Source organism: Nicotiana tabacum, chromosome 6, assembly GCF_000715075.1.
Source record: "Nicotiana tabacum cultivar K326 chromosome 6, ASM71507v2, whole genome shotgun sequence".
Taxonomy (NCBI): Eukaryota; Viridiplantae; Streptophyta; class Magnoliopsida; order Solanales; family Solanaceae; genus Nicotiana; species Nicotiana tabacum.
Window position 1 is genome coordinate 18,131,942 of NC_134085.1, and position 17,370 is coordinate 18,149,311.

At 35.8% G+C, this 17,370-nt stretch overlaps 1 protein-coding gene across 1 annotated transcript; it reads left to right on the top strand.

Annotated features, from left to right (window-relative positions):
* The first annotated feature begins 327 nt into the window (after positions 1-327).
* LOC107780935 (receptor protein kinase-like protein ZAR1) lies at positions 328-6,378 on the top strand. Its single transcript, XM_016601559.2, has 2 exons — positions 328-2,188; positions 5,605-6,378. Exons 1-2 carry the CDS (start codon positions 850-852, stop codon positions 6,234-6,236), a joined length of 1,971 nt encoding a protein of 656 aa, XP_016457045.2. The 5' UTR covers positions 328-849; the 3' UTR covers positions 6,237-6,378.
* The last annotated feature ends 10,992 nt before the right edge of the window (positions 6,379-17,370 follow it).

Below are 17,370 nucleotides of genomic sequence, written 5' to 3' on the forward strand. Positions count from 1 at the left end.
TGTTCCTTTTTCCTTATGATCTCCGTGGTGAATCTAATATTCTCTCCTTTTGTCTTTTTATTATCTTGAGCCGAGAGTCTTTCGGAAACAGCCTCTCTACCCTTTCGGGGTAGGGGTAAGATCTACGTACACATTGCCCTCCCCAGACCCCACTTGTGAGATTATACTGGGTTGTTGTCGTATTTTATTTTAATTCTTGTGCAATTAAAATCTGCATTTTCCAATATATAAAAGAGAAACAGCGTATCTTCTTGGTTCAAGAAAATGTTACTCAAAATGAGAACTCATACAGTTTATTTAAGTCATTTGTGGGAAGTTTGAATAATTGTACCTACCAATAAAACCACAAGTTCAAACAATGAATGAATTAAATCAGAGATACTTCTCTCCTGTTCTTTACTCCACTTCATATCTCCCATCCCAAGGTGGAAACATGTGAATAGTAAAACAAACCCAACATTATTACCTCAATCCCCCATTTAATAATTTAATACTAATTTACTACTAACCCCCTACATTAGTCAAAACAAATTCAAATCCAACAAATGTACAGTAGTATAGTAATAGCCAGTAGCTACATCACTTAAAGCTGCAAATAACACCTCGAAAATCACCCCATCTTTGTTCAAACTCAAAACAACCCTTCTTCTTCTTCCTCATCAACTGTGTGTCTGTGTGTCCAACTTCTTGTTGCAAAAGTAGCAACTTCTTGTTGCAAAAATAGCCACTTTGATCATTCTTGAAGCTGTTTTCTCCATGCAAAAAATAAAATAAAATGGAATCTTTATTATAAAGATTGAATCTTTATCATTCTTGAGATTAAAGATTGAATCTTTACAACTCTAAATCATGCATCTTTCAAACCTTTTAGCAATTGTTATTCTTTGTTTCTTCACATTTGCTATCTTTCCTACTTTTGCACTGAATTCAGATGGACTTTCATTATTAGCTTTAAAATCAGCTATTTCTTCTGACCCAACTGAATTTCTTGCATCTTGGTCTGAATCAGACTCATCACCATGTCATTGGAATGGAATCAAATGTGATGATCAAAATCAAAAAGTCATTTCCATTTCACTCTCAGCCAAGAATCTCACTGGCTATATCCCTTCTGAAATTGGTGCACTTTCAAATCTCTCAATTCTCACTCTTTCCTACAACAACTTCTCTAAACCAATCCCAATTCATCTCTTTAATGCTACTTCACTTCACTCACTTGACCTTTCACACAATGCATTCACTGGTTTTTTGCCTGAGCAAATTACTTCACTTATTAACCTTAATCACCTTGATCTTTCTGCTAATTTTCTTAATGGTTCACTTCCTGAGGAGCTAACTGAGCTTACTCAGCTTACTGGGACTTTGAATCTTTCGTATAACAGATTTTCCTTCGAAGTTCCGGTGAGTTATGGTAAGTTTCCGATGACGTTGAGTTTGGACTTGAGGCATAATAATTTGACTGGTAAAATACCTTCAGTTGGGTCATTGTTAAATCAAGGGCCTACTGCATTTTCGGGGAACCCTTTACTTTGTGGGTTTCCATTGGAGACTCCATGTGCAGAACCAGAAGCTCAAAAACCTAGCGTTTTGCCAAATCTTGAAACCCCTAAAGATTTAGGGTTTGTAGAAAAGGGCAAATCTGGAAATGGGTCGGTGGCAGTTTCTTTAATCTCTGGCGTATCGGTGGTGATAGGAGTAGTGTTTGTTTCAGTGTGGGTATTGAGGAAAAAATGGAAGTTGGATGAGGGTAAAATGGGAAAAGAAAAGTTTGATAAGGAGAAGTCACAGTCACAGGAGGTGGTTGGGTTTGGTTGTGGGGGGAGTGAGGGGGAGGGGCAAAAGGGTAAATATGTAGTGTTTGATGAAGGGTTTGGGTTGGAGTTGGAGGATTTGTTAAGGGCATCAGCTTATGTGGTGGGGAAGAGTAGGAGTGGGATAGTTTATAAAGTGGTGGCAGGTGGCGGCAGGGGATCGGCGGTAGGTGGTGGCGCTGCGGTGGTCGCTGTTCGGAGATTGAGCGAGGGGGATGCCACGTGGCGGTTCAAGGAGTTTGAGACGGAGGTGGAAGCCATTGGGAAAGTACAACATCCAAATGTGGTGAGGCTTAGGGCTTATTACTATGCAAGTGATGAGAAATTGCTGGTTACTGATTTCATCCGCAATGGCAGCTTGCACGATGCCTTACATGGTAATTTCAACTCATTTCTTATGTTAAATTGTTTAAGTTTATGGTTTGTGTTGCTTAATTGAGGTTATAATTCATCTGCAATAGCATGATCATGATTAGATTATAATGTGGTAAACTTGTTAATGTGATTAGCTAGGTTTCTTTGAAGGTTAAGTTTTGAAAATTCCCTACTCACCTTTTCAACACCTCTTGTTTTTTTTTTCTTCCAAATTACCGAGAAATCTCTTAGGGTCAATGGAGCACAATTCGAAACTCGATGGATAATGGACCCTTGAACCCTGCACACTGCGCTGCACTCTTACCACTATCTTTTGAGTAACTCCTTAGTTGAAGGAAGAATTATTAAGAGAAAATACAAATGTTTGTTGTCCTAAATACGGGAAGTGATAATTCGAAATCAATATTCCGGTGCAACTGATTATTCAGTGTTTCTGGTTTATACTTCGGAAGTACTCCCTTCAGTCCACTTTAATTAATTTTTTGGCTATTTTCCATATTAAGGAATCAACTTTAGATTAACAATGAAATTGACCATATTAGCCTTAATTTGTTCATTGGAAATACAATAAATACTCCTAGGCTATTTACTCCAAGGGCAACTTTGGAAAAAAGAAGTTAATTCTTTCTTGATATCTAAAAAAAATCAAATATTATGGACCACAGTAATTAGAATAGAACAGATGCCTGCCATGAAAACTCAAGATCCGGATTCCCTTAGGGATTATTAATTACAATATATGCCGAGCTGTGAACGATAGGAACTTAACCAAAATGCTTAGGGGAAACTGGGAAAAATAAACCCATTTAACTCAAAGTAGGTTAGTGAGCAGAGAGAGGGTAATGATGAACACAGTAACTTATGCAGAGTATATCCTTTTATTGCAAATGATTTATTGTTAGGATAAGGACATTTCGGGTGAAATCTGAAGTATGAGCTTGCACATTGAATTCATGGTTCCACTCTTGGAGAAAAATTAGGTTATTTAATGCACTTGTGGGTAGCTAGATATATGTCTGCAACTAACTGTTCTGCTCTTCTGCACAATGTAATAATCTCTGGGTCCATGGTACATCAGGAGTTTATTGATAGATCAGACATGAGACAACATTCAAGGTGGCAATGTAGTTGACAGTAAATTTTTTCTTTTTCTGACTAGCCCCACTTGTTGTTTCATTTGTTATTATCTTACCCGTAAGCATTTGTGTTTTTCTGTTTTCTGGAAAACAGCTATGCAAGTGTTAATCTACCTCAACCTTCGGTAGCGCTTGAGAGCGCTTTCAGCTGTTTCACTCTCCATTTTGAACTGCTCTTTGTTTTTTGTTATTTACTTTTTCCGGTCCCCCCACTATGGTTTCTTTCCCTTGTTTTCTGTTTCCAGAGGAACATAATTTATGTGGCCTAAGCATGGATTATTGCTTGTTCCTCCACATAAAACATGCGAATCAGAATCTGAATTTTGTGCAGAATAAAATATCTTGAGGGCGACTTAACATGTAATTTCTCCTTGTAACAATCTATAATTATCAAATTCATTTTTTTGAGGTGCGAGCGGTTAGCCTTGGTGGGCAGCAGGTGGGGTAGAGGTAGGCCTAAAAAGTCTTAGGGAGAGGTTATTAGGCGGGACGTGGCGTAGCTGGAGCTAACTGAGGACATGGCCCTAGACAGGAAGGTGTGGAGGTCAAAGATTAGAGTAGAAGGTTCGTAGGTAGTCGAGCGTTTCTCTTAGTCTTACTCAGTTCACTAGCATTGGTATTAGTATGATATCTTTTATTCATAGATGACTATTACTACCTAGAGTTTGACTGTATTCTTGGATTCGATCTTATTTCATCTTGCTGTTATTCCTACTTGTTGCAATTACCTTTTTTTTTTCCAGTCGTTTTATAGCCGAAGGTCTATCGAAAACAACCACTCTGCCCTTCTAGGGGTAGGGGTAAGACTGCGTACATGTTACCCTCCCTACACCCCACTTGTGGGAAAATACTGAGTTTGTTGTTGTTGTTGTTGTTGTATTTTTCTGAGGTTGAGCTTTACTTTAACTAGGCATATACTGACGTCGAGGAAAAAGTATTACACCATATTGGTTATTTTCCTTAAAATAGATTCTAATTAAGCGGTGAAGTTTATGACATGACACTTCTTGCTATGCAAATCTAAAACAAAAAAGACTATAGGTAAGAGTACTACATAATTCTTTGAAATTCTGGTCTCTTTATCTTCCTTTATTTAATGAAAATTTGAATACTAGTCTTTGATTTGTTCAATTTTATCTTTTCTCATGAACTTCCCTATTTTGCTGTTACTTTTTGTATTTTTATAGTAACTGTGTGAACCAATCTATTCACAAATGGAAATGCAGAATACACCTAAGCTCCTTGTTATTTACTGTGGGGCGGTTTCTTGAAAATCAGCTGATTGCTCTTGTTTCATATTGAAATTTCTAGACCTACACAAAGTAGCCAATTCTGGTACACCTGACCTATTTTATTGTTTTTTTCTTACTCTGACTACTATCAGCTCTTTCATTGTTTCAAGCACATGTTTTTGGGCCAAAGTCAGGACTTTAAGTCAGTGATCATTGTCTGAAAAGCTGCTTACATAGTTCAAATATAATGGTCCCTACCATATTCAGCTCATAATTGTTGTCCTCAAGTTTACTCCAAGGAAGATATAGAGTAAAAGGAAAATGTGGCTTGAATCACTTGTTAAATTATTCTTGAGGTTCTGCAAGTCGTATACAACAACAACAAACCTAGTATAATCCCACGAGTGGGGTATGGGGAGGTTAGTGTGTGCGCGGACCTTACCCCTACCTTGAAGGTACATAGGCTGTTTCCGATAGATCCTCGGCTCGCTCACAAGTTGTATACGTCAAAAATATTTTGGGATTTCAAAACTGAACTTTAATGAAGGCAAAATACATAAAGACCCCATTAAACTTGTCCATAAAACAGGTTTGAACACTTAAACTAAACAGGTGATTTTACCCCCCTAAACACATTGTGAGTGAATTTTGATTCACCCTTCATGACACCAGACTAGTTAAAGAGTAACGTGTGTGAGCCACGCTCTTTCTGGTGATGCTAATGAAGTTTTCCATTTTAATGACCCGGTCCATCACTAATAAACCCACCCGATTAAAATACCCGACCCACTTTGTTTAATTTTTACCCCAATTTTCTAACCCCGACCTCATTTGTTACCATTTTATGATCATGTAAAAGACTTCCACTTTTCAACAAATTCTTGAATAAGTACACATTCCGGGAGTATTGATTTTGTGAGAAAACTCTAAGATCTTTCTTATCTGCAATTTTAGGTTCTTCACTGTTTCAATGCTGGGTATTTTCAAGCAAAATCTAGTTGTTTCTCACATTTTCTGATGCAACGTAATGTTTATCTTTTACCATTGCAGGAGTACCTGGTAATTCCCTGCCACCATTGTCGTGGGCAGCTAGACTGAAGATCGCTCAAGGCATAGCTCGGGGTCTAATGCACATTCACGAATGTAGTCCTAGGAAATATGTTCATGGGAACATAAAATCGTCGAAAATCCTTCTTGACGATGATTTGCAAGCTTACATATCCGGTTTTGGGTTGACTCGTCTTATTTCAGGCTCCTCGAAGCTCGTTAATAGTAGTACCAAGAAGCTGAATACAAGTCAAATCATAGTAAGCCCTAAAAACTCAACTTCATCATCCATTATGTACGTAGCACCTGAGTCTCGAGTTCCTGGCTCCAAGTTCACACAAAAATGCGACATCTATTCGTTTGGGATTGTGCTTTTGGAGATGTTGACTGGTCGGTTGCCAGATGGAGGATCGGAAGATGATGGAAAGGGGCTCGAGAGTCATGTTAGGAAGGTTTTTAGGCAAGAACGACCCTTGTCCGAGATCATAGATCCTGCTCTCTTGAATGAGGTTCATGCCAAAAAGCAAGTCGTTGCAGCATTTCATATTGCTCTCAACTGCACAGAACTGGATCCCGAGCTTCGGCCAAGGATGAGAACAGTTTCTGATAACCTTGATCGTATCAAACTGCAGTGAAGGGAAACTCAATGGTATATCTTGTAAAAAGCTTTTGAGTTTTGGGGTCACCTAATGTAGAAGTTGTTTAGCGTTGTGAATCGGATTTTTCAGTGTACTTGACTGTTTTTTTTGTTGAATCATCAATGAAAATTGCTTGTGCTAACCACCTCAAAAGACTACTGTGTTTTATGTTAAATATTAGTGGTATACGCAGAATTTTTCACAAGCGATGTCATGATTTTAAGCAGTAAACAAATAATAATTCACTATAATCACATATTAAAAAAATATAACTCGAATTATTTTTATAAAACATAACTCAAGTATATACTAGTTATAACTTTTTTATTTTTGAAATGTATTCAACATAAGCTCATTATACTTTTTTCTATATAGAACACCAATTAATCACACAAAAATGTAAAAATAGCACGTTATAGCCAGTTTTCGGACTGGTCATTCAAAAATAGCTAGCGTTGACGAAGGCAATGAAAAATAGCCACTATTTTGCTGCAACAGAGACCGGTCCAGCATAATATACTGAAATTCGGTGCACCTATGTATGAACTCCAGCATATTATGCTGGACCAGTATACTTTGCTGACTCTAGTATAATATACCGGAGACTGGAGCACTGGTGCTCCAAACTCCAGTATATTATATTGGACAATTATACTTGCTGGAACTCCAGTATATTATGCTGGAGTTCTAGTGTACTTATGCTGGAACTCCATCATATTATGCTGGAGTTCCAACATACTTATCCTGGAACTCCAGTATAATATGCTGGAGTTCAAGCATACTTATGCTGGAACTCCAGTATAATATACTGGCGTATTTTTCGGGTTTTGAGCAGTATTTTCGCTCAGATTTATCTTTACATGAAAAGTGACTAAATTTCGATTATTTTAAATTGGGCTATTTTGAACGATCAGTTGTAAATCTGACTATTTTTGAATTTCTCCCAACAAAAACTCACATTCATTCAATTCTACACATTGTTCTTAATCAAATCCAATGCTGAGAAAGAAAATGAAAGGAGAAAAATAGCCGAACAACTTATAATACAAGTCATATAATTTATTGTTGCATAAAATCTGCAAATGTGGCTCTTAATCCATTAGTTTAGTATAATATTATTGTTTAAGAGGTCAATGGTTCAAACCTCGACATATTTTTTATTTCTAGACGAGGCACAAATATTTAAAACAAAAATGAAGCTACACAATTCAAACTTGTCACATCTTCAATAAAATTGATGCGCCTGAGCTACACAACTGTTCTTGTCAAGTGGTGCCACTTTTTATATTTATCCTCATTTTTCCTGGTAGATTTTGATTATATATACTTATTTAGTAAAGAAATTCGATCAAACTGGTGTCAGGCTAAGGTAGATCTGCACCTGATTAACATATCTAAAATGTACGGTCTAATCTCCACTCTCCACCAGAAAACGTTTTATGCAGCCAAAATGTAGTTATAGCAAGTAAATAATATTTTCTGAAGTTGGTGCTGATGAGATAATTGGTATCCGAAATTCCGAATGTCACATTTGGAACTGCATAATGCTCACTTGATCCTCAATTTCATGGGGCGTTCTATTTGGTCTTCCCCATTTAAATATATCAACAGCCCCTCCAAGTTGTACACAACGGTCATTTGAACACCTTAACTGATCCCTTTTTCATTTTAACATTTCAAGTGACTATTAAATATATCTCGTGAACACCCGAGTCTGGCAGACTATATGTGTGAGTTGCACTCGCCAGTGACATGTCAAATGAACCAATTAAAGAATGACATGTATAATTATTATAAATTTTTTGATAAATATAAACTAAATACATTAAAAAAATCTTTTTATTAATTAGCCAACCCCCCTCTCTTCATCTTCTTCCTTCTCACTCCCCCTCTCGCCCCCCTTTCCCCCAAATAACCCCTCACACTGATTTCCTAGCACCTTCCAAGAAATTGGATGACAAAAACCCACATAAAATTGAATGAAATTGAGTGGTGGTCAGTGATTTCCGACAATTTTCACCCATGAAATTGAGTGAAAATTGGATTCACCAGATTTGATTTTGAACACTTTATTCTTTTTCATATATAGAGAGAGAAAGTAAAAGATATCGTAATTCGTATATGAAAAAGACATTTTACTAACATTCCAACACCCCTTTTGTATAATATGAACAAACAGCACTGTTTTCTCACTTCTTCTCCCTAGAAAATTCTGTTTTTCACTTCTTCCGAAGTATATTCTAGTCATGGCGAGGAATGGAGTACTTTCGCGACGGTGGAGGTCGGAGAAGATGGAGGAGTTTGATAATTTGTGCCCGTCTTTTGATTCTGATGAAGTTCATGTTCTTGCTATCGATGATAGTCTCGTCGATCGGAAAGTTGTTGAACGACTACTGAAAATCACATCTTGCAGCGGTTAAATGAAAATCCAAACCCCCAATTCAGTTGTTGTGTTTTTATCCAAACCCCCCAAAAAAGATAAGCTAAATTTTAAAGATCTTCATGCGCTTAGATGTAAGTGTAACACACAAAATTTGTCATGTCAGCGTAAGGGGTTTAAGAGAATGTACTTCTACCAAGCAGAGGTGTCTATCAGGCAAAATTAAATTAAGGTGTTCAAGTGACCGTTGTGGACAACTTGGAGGGGCTGTTTATGTATTTCGCCTTTATTTTGTTTTTAAATTATTCAAAAGTATAGATAACTTCAGGCCTCCTCCTCCTCCTCCTCCCCCCATCCTCCTCCTCCTCCTCCTCCTCCTCCTCCTCTCTGTGAAAATAAAGGTGACGATGAATTTATATGGTGCTTATGAGTATATTTTAAGATGGTTTACGGTGTTTACAATAGGGAGCTGTTGTGGCGCTTTATTTTTACTATTGCTCTTTCTCTTCTTCTTCTTAATTACAATTTGGGTTTGTTAGATTTGTTGTTATTTTGATAAATTGATGATTAATGTTTGTTCTTGATGATATTTGAAGGTTATGTTTCAAATTTGAGATCATTTGGAGTAGATTTAGGTGTTAAATCGTGTATTTGGATTGTTGATAAGAACAAGTTTATGTTTCTAGACAATTTGTACTTCAGATCTATTTGGCCTTAAGTGCATAAAAACATTAGTTGCCTAAAACACATGTAATTGAGAGAGTCATCATAGCAGTGCCTTGGGGAAATGCCTACTTTCAGGAGAAGATTATCGAATGAGTTTCAAACCTGTCCTCTTCGTTTCCCAAGATATTTAGGGAAAGGGCCCTTGTCGGCCACCGCTTGCTGACGATAGTGATGGATTATAATAAGCAGCGGAAGCAATCCCAGTATCAAAATCACATGTAATCTAGACAACTAGCATAAACGGGATTTCACGGGTTACCTCTTGAAGCGTGAACAAAACTCCTTTATCACGTGAGCCTCCAATTCCACAACAACTCAATGAATTCTCCACCACCCACACGTTCACGATCTTTGAACGTTCCACGGTCTTCTACTGTGTTACCCAAATAATATCCGAAAAATAGCAATTTTGTGTGGGCGAAATTTTCTAAGGAAAAAGGCTGAAAAATTCGGTCACTCTCTTGTACTCCCTCTAGGTGGAAAACCTTATGTATTTATAGCACAGTTTTAAGGGTTAAAACCCTTTTCCAAAATATATTGAGTTTTCTTTTCCACCAGAAAAATGATTCCTTTATTCCAATTATTTAGGCACATCAGAGACCACATAATTTAATTTACAAGGCTCCAATTATGGAATTAATTTCTAATTTTCGAAATTAATATCCACCATAATTAATTACGAATTATTTCACTAAAAATTCGTAATTGCACTCCATATTCAATTTCAAAATTCATGCATTAAATCTTATTTAACTCCCCATGTTAAGATTCAAATACTAATCAATTAAATTAAATTACTCACGATTTAATTTATTGATTATTTCCTTTATACTTTCGCTTAACTTATTTCATGTGTCGGATACAAAATTCACTGGCCGAGTTTACACATGAAAACTTATAAGCTTTCATAAAGGTGTATCATCAATCTCTAAATCGAGACATGGATTCCATCAACTAACTATTACTTCGCCAATGTACATTATTATTATCCAATATACCAGGCATATTGACCCACGAAAGAATCTCGCCTTTTAATAAATCAAAATAATAATAATATACACAACTAATAATAATTATATCAAGATTAAGAGTATAAGTACATTTAATGGCTAGAGAGTTTATTTTATTAAGTCAGTATAAAATACTTATTTCTACCTGGTCCGTTCAATACATACAAAATGTATTAGCACAAGAAGTTGGAGTTAAATCATTCCCATAATCAAGATAAATTATATTTAATCTTGTGCTACAATCATCCATGATGGTTTGTCTTATTTCATCATTAGATTGTGAACTCGAACTTTATACTTATAAGAACCGATAATTTAATCATCCGTGTATAAGCTAAACTCTATACGCTAAATCATCTACTATATAAGCAAAGGACACATACTAATATATGATCTATTTAAAACGTTATTAAAATTGAATAAATAATTATTCCATAATAAATACTATATCTAATCCAAACCCATGGTTAATAGTATATATCCCAACAGACGGAATGTATCGTCAATTAACGGGTCCTCGCCTTGGACTTAGTTGGAAAGGTAGGTGTTCGACACTTCAGACCTATTTGACCTTAAGCATCTAAAGTGCAATTTTTTCTCTTCAGACCTATTTAGCCTTAAGTGCATAAAAATATTGGTTGTACTTCAGACCTATTTTCCTTAAGTGCATAAAAATATTTGTTGCATTCTTCGATAGTTATTGGACCAAATACTAACCCCTAAAAAAGGGTAAAAATTGTATGGGGTAGCCACTATTTAAAGTGGTATTTACTTTTTATCCAACATTTTTAATGCTGAGCAAAAGTAGCCACTAGTTTATTAAAATTAGTATGAAAAGGCGTTTTTACCCTTTCCTTCCCAAACGGAAATACAGTGGTATCACAGGTTGGATAGATACGCCATTTTCAGATTCTCTTTCTGGGCTATTCTCTATGCATATTCTTTTTGGGCTATTCTCTCTGCATATTCTACTTCCATTCCCAACCTCCATTTTCTTTCTTTTTCTTTATCGTCTTCTTCCTATATATTTTGCTTTGTCTTTGTCGTTGAAAAGTGATTCCTTTTTTATGATCTCAGAAAAGCTATGCTAGAGTATGTAGTTAATGGAGAATGGGAGATTGAGTCAAAGGAAAATACAAGGCTTACTCCTCGAACATCGGTCCTTAAATTCGAGTTCTAATTTCAAAACTTAAGGACACTTGGTCCTGAACTTAGAATTACAAGTTCAAAAGTTGAGGACACTTGGTCCTGAACTTATACTAACAAACTCAAAAGTTAAGGACAATAGGTCCTGAAGTCCTGAACTTAGACTAACAAGCTCAAAAGTTAAGGACAATAAGTCCTGAACTTAGGCTAAGAAGCCCAAAAGTTAAGGATAATAGGTCATGAACTTAGACTAACAAGCTCAAAAGAAGGACATTTGGTACTGAACTTGCAGTTACTAGTTCAAAAGTTAAGGACACTTGGTCCTAAACTTAGACTAACAAGCTCAAAAGTTAAGGACAATAAGTCCTAAACTTAGACTTACAAGTTCAAAAGTTAAGGACAAGTAGTCCTTAACTTAGAGTTACAAGCATAGAACTTAAGGACAGATAGTCATGAACTTCGAGTTCCAAGTTCAAAAGTTAAGGACATGTAGTCCTGAAGTCCTGAACTTAGAGTTGCAAATTCAAAAGTTAAGGAAATGTAGTCTTGAAGTCCTGAACTTAGAGTTGCAAGTTCAAAAATTATGGACACTTGGTCCTGAACTTTTATGAGCAGAAGGGTGTTTTCGTCCGGGCATGTAAAGTTTATTAAAACAGTGGCTAAAGACTAAAGACATTTTAAACAGTGGCTTAAATGTAAATACATGTGTTATTAGTGGCTAACCATGCGCTTTAATATCCAATGTCACACACATCATCTTTTTTCATATTCATCTTTTACTTCGAATTTTTAATTCAAACCGCCTCAAAACTCTATAAAATCATCCCAAAACTGAGATTCAAACTCCTTAAGATGTACCCAATCTATTCCAATAACAACAACTAAAAGAAAGCAAAATTTGGCCTTTTTTTTACTACAAATAACTAATTTGCTAATATTGATAGCATTTGGCTAATATTAATAATATTTTATGAATTGACCAATTTTTGTAATAAGTTACTTATAGACACTGGCAGTTTCCCTAAAACATTTAATTCTTTTGCGTGAATTTAGGCATCATTTTTCTTCATTATTTTAGAAACAAAAAATTGCATGTTAGGAAACTATATAAAGTAACAAATCACATCTTAAAATCTTGATATAACGAAAAATGTATAACTTTTGAACTACTCAAAATAATGGCACTCTCAGAGTCTCGTTATATTTTGTGGGTTTTGGTTTCTCCACCTATCTTTCTCATGGGATTACTTCGGATAAACCTTTTTAAGACTACAATTTATAATTTGACCTCTTTAATAAAAGATTTGAGAAAATAGCTTTATGCTAGAATTTTAAATTTTCATGTCAAATTTTGAAGCACGCTGTCAGAATTTTTCTGTAACGACACAACTGGTTATTTTGAGTCCTGACACTCTGTTTTATAATTAGAGATCCTAAGTAGGTTCATATGATATTTCATGACTTACATGTATGATTGGTTCGGGTCCCTGGAGGTTCAAGAGCGATTTGGTACACTTATAGCCTATTTGACCAAGCTGCAAAAATCAGCTTATTTTGAGAAGTGCTTTTCTCAAAAATACTTTTGGTAAGAAGCAGTTTGTATTTGACTAATTAATTTGAAATGCACTTCTGAGCAGTAATTAGTGTTTGACCAAGCTTTTAAAAGTATATTTTTCTCAAAAATGCTTTTCACAAAAGTACTTTTGGAGAGAAGTTACTTTTTTTTTCTGCTTCTCCAAAAATGCTTCTGTTTCTCCTCAAAAACACTTTTTTTTCTTTCAAAAGCTTGGCCAAACACTTTAACTTTGAAAAAGTATTTTTTTTGAAGAAAAAAAAGTACTTCTAGAATTTGAGAAGCTTGACCAAACAGGCTATTAGTTCCTAACTAGAGACTTAAAGTTAACAGAGTCAATTAAAGTCAATATTTTGGGTAGGCGAACTCGGAATCATGATTTGAAAGTTTCTATAGGTTTGTATGATAACTTTAAACTAGTTTATGTATATTTGGTTTAGCACCCTGATCACACCCAACTCTAGTCTTAAAAAGGATAAGCGGTCGCTGCAAATATAATCCGGTCTAAAGTTCCGGAGTCGAATCTCATAGAGAACCAAGGTTTGGCTATATTTGTTTAATATCACTAAAAAGATAAGTTTGAACACGTTTCTAAATTATAAATATTGAGATTTATATTTCTAACTAATTAACTAGCAAATACTAGAAATCGGTAAAATTATCAACTAACGAGACAAAGGGTTGGAGACTAAATTAAGGAGGTCTAGAGTTATGATTTCCCCAATTATCGGAATCCTTCTAGCTATGTTCCCTACAATTTTGCCAATGTATTCTCTATTGATCGTGAGCACTTTAGGTGCCGTAGTTCTCTCTCGATCAACTACAATAATTTACCTGACATATTCTCTCGAACTACGCTAGTTGGCTTTATCTAACCGCTCACTATGACCACGTCAAGGCTTTGCTATTTCTAAACCTGCCTTTAAACCCGTTGTATTGATTTCTCACATACGTTAGGAGTGACGTTGTTCAACAACCACCAAAATATGTATCCTTTCTCAAGCAACACATAATAAATAGGCATAGTCAATCGATGGCCATTCGATCAAAAACAATAAACACATAGTTGAACAAGTAGAGAAATCCAACGGCTCAATTATATAAAAACATAACAAAAATTTATGCCACAAAAGGTTCTATCAAAACCCTAGATAACAAATTAGTTATTCATAATAGTATGTAAAACTACAATACTAAAGTCATAATCAACAATGAAAAATAAGAAAAGGAAGGAAAAACTCGTAGAAGAATTCCCCGCCTTGCTCCTATTGTGTCTCTGCCTCCTTAGGTCGAATCTGTGTCAAAAGTGTGTCCAACCTCTTCAAAATACCATTTTTCCATGTATATCTACCAAGTAGGGTCGGTCACAAATAATTATATCTTCTCCTACGCGAAAAAGGATAATTTTTCAGGTCTGGACGCTCGCGATTGCGGTCCTGCCGTGGTATTTTCCCAGTGCACTACCTTACTCCACGTCCAGGTCCATTGTCGCAGTTTCGACCGCATTTTTCACCCTGTTGCATTTGGAATTTAAAAAACGTAATACTTCAAAGTTGTATCCCTTTGAGTTAGCTTACTAACCATATATTGTGGATCCCAAATGGAGTTCTGAGCGAAAAGTTATGTGCATTTTACTAGACAATGCGTAATATGGCTACTCGATTCTTCGTTTCGTTGCTCTGTCATCCGTGGAACCCCAAATACGATCCCGGCTTTTACTTATACTTCAAAGCTCCAAATCACTTGAATTCATTGCATAACATCTACATAGCTCGGAATCACTCCTACAAGGCATAAAACACATAATTAGTGCAAAACACTAGCGATTAATGCGCAAACTCAACTAAAGTGTAGTAAATTAGAGTGTAATAATCGACTAAAATACGTAATTATAGCCTATCATCAACATCCCACACTTAAATCATTTCTCGTCCTCGAGTAATCAAACTACACTTTATATAGACACGACCTTTTTAAACAATTCTCCTAATTCGTCACACCAAGAATACTTAAAATAGACTAAGCACAAAAGCGTAACATCTTCACCTCAAGATTTGACTCGCAAGTACCACACATTATTCATAACTCACCCACTTACTCTAACATAGAGGTCACTGACATTACCTCTCCTTCATGAACCAAGTGCCCTCACACAACAAAGAGAGTAGTTCCACACAATAAAATTTAAGAACATTTAGGAACTCAAGATAGAAAGAATTCACTCATTCTCAGAAATAATATTCATATGCCACAAAATATGCACCATAGGCTTTCTCGTAGTGTATTACTCTACTATTCGAGCTCATTCAGTCTAGGATCAAGTATGACTTTATTTGGTTGTAATGTAGACTGTGGGACGGGTAGGATATATTTAGATATAAGAGTGACTACACCTCCTTAAGAACTTTAATACATATACTTTAACATTCAAACACCATACTTATGTCAAACCAAACTCCACCTTCACCTCAATGTATATTACCCCATACTTCTTTAAGCATAATTACATCAAGAGTCACCACTTATCAAGGAATACTTTTTTTTCACAACAATAAAATTAGATATTTTTTTTAAATTCAAGTGGCTCTTACTTGTTCAAAACAGTGCACCTTTCTCCTTATTTTATTAGTTCCACTCAAAAGCCAAACCAGTCACCCCACAATTTAACTATTACACAGTTCATAATAATTCAAGTGCTCATGAAAGGTTAAAAAGTTCAAATAGATGATTAATTCAAACAAATGGGCAAGACTTGTAATGTGGTTGCCAAAGAAACATGATTACATACTCAAAGGGGTTAACTACGATACATAACAATTAGACGGGTAAAATATACATATCTGGCTCAACAAAGAAACGCCTATATCATTTCCAAGACTGAACAAAATTACTATTTCGCTTTGCAAACACACGAGGCAAGTTCTATACATCAAATGCAATGCACAGAATAACACCCAAACCTCACACACACATGGCACATAACTCACTCAGGATTGGTTTCATCAAGACACTCTAGTCAAAGTAGTTAAGCAAAGTTAAGATAATATAATATAAGGTACTTATACACGAGTCAAAACTGGGCCTAAGCGTCACAACCAAAGTACTCACTATTCTCAGGGCATAACAAAGTCAAGAGATATTGCTTCATTTCAAAACATAACATAATGGCTCCTATTCCTAAAAAAACAAACTAACTACACCCGGTTCAAACAAAACCCTTGAAAAAGAACCGCGGTACAAAGAAAAACCAAGGGGGAATTGCTACACTACCTAACAAAAGAAAATATTTTTGTTTTTTTCTTTAGACTTAAATTCCTCAAGAAAATTGTCTAATAGATCCATCGTCGGGAAAAGTCTAATCTTTTCTAATTTTGTAAAAAAATTATTCAATTAACTAACACAACTAAAATAGCATAGAAAGTCACCTAGACAATCTGCTCACCCCACACTTTAAATTGTGCATTGTCCCCAATGCACATCCATACATACAAGAGGGTAAAAGGAACTCCCTGGTAGGCCAAAGGCCGAAGCACTAGCATCTCATGGGGTACTCAGACTTCTCCCAGACCCGGTTCTTCGTGCGGGTACCTCACACTTAGTTCCAACCATTTGGTTTGCTGTTGCATCCTTCCAATGGCTTTGAGTTCCATGCTCCTAAAAATCAAAAAACCACACTAAAAGAATAATACAATAATAAATAAAATAAACTAAATTTAAAATAAAAAAATAATGCTGGGTTACCTCCCAACAAGCGCTTGATTTAACGTCGCGGCACGACGTGAATCACTTTTTGCCTCCACCCCGAGCTTATGAATTGAACCCCAAGTTTTGATTCAAGCTTATGATTATGGTCATAAGGCGGTGGAACGAATCTAACTAGTCCAAGGAAATAATGTAGTATTATGCACTCCTTGTCCTTTGTATGAGGTATGTAATCCTGACTTTCTAGCAAAAAGAATTCCAGAATATATATTGTCACGACCCAAATCGGAGGGCCGCGACAGGCGCCCGGTACTTTACTCTACCGAGTACCATCGTAATATATATTTATTATCATACCATCATGGTTAAATGGGCCGGAAGGGCCGTCATAATATAACCAGAATAAAATATAAGGGAATACGTGAATAGGTTGACCCAATATGTAATACAAACTTATACATGTGACATACAGTCCTATAAGACCAAAATGAACACTTGTACACTGAACATAGGATGACAAGGCCATACAATCTTTCATATACATGACATCTGTCTACAAGCCTCTAAGAGTACATACACATCATAAAGGTCGAG

What these genes read in the sequence shown, in the direction of transcription:
- LOC107780935 (XM_016601559.2), top strand. Translation starts at nt 850, where the DNA reads ATGCATCTTTCAAACCTTTTAGCAATTGTTATTCTTTGTTTCTTCACA. An exon ending in CTTGCACGATGCCTTACATG is followed by an intron (nt 2,189 to 5,604) that starts GTAATTTCAACT and finishes TTACCATTGCAG; the next exon opens with GAGTACCTGGTAATTCCCTG.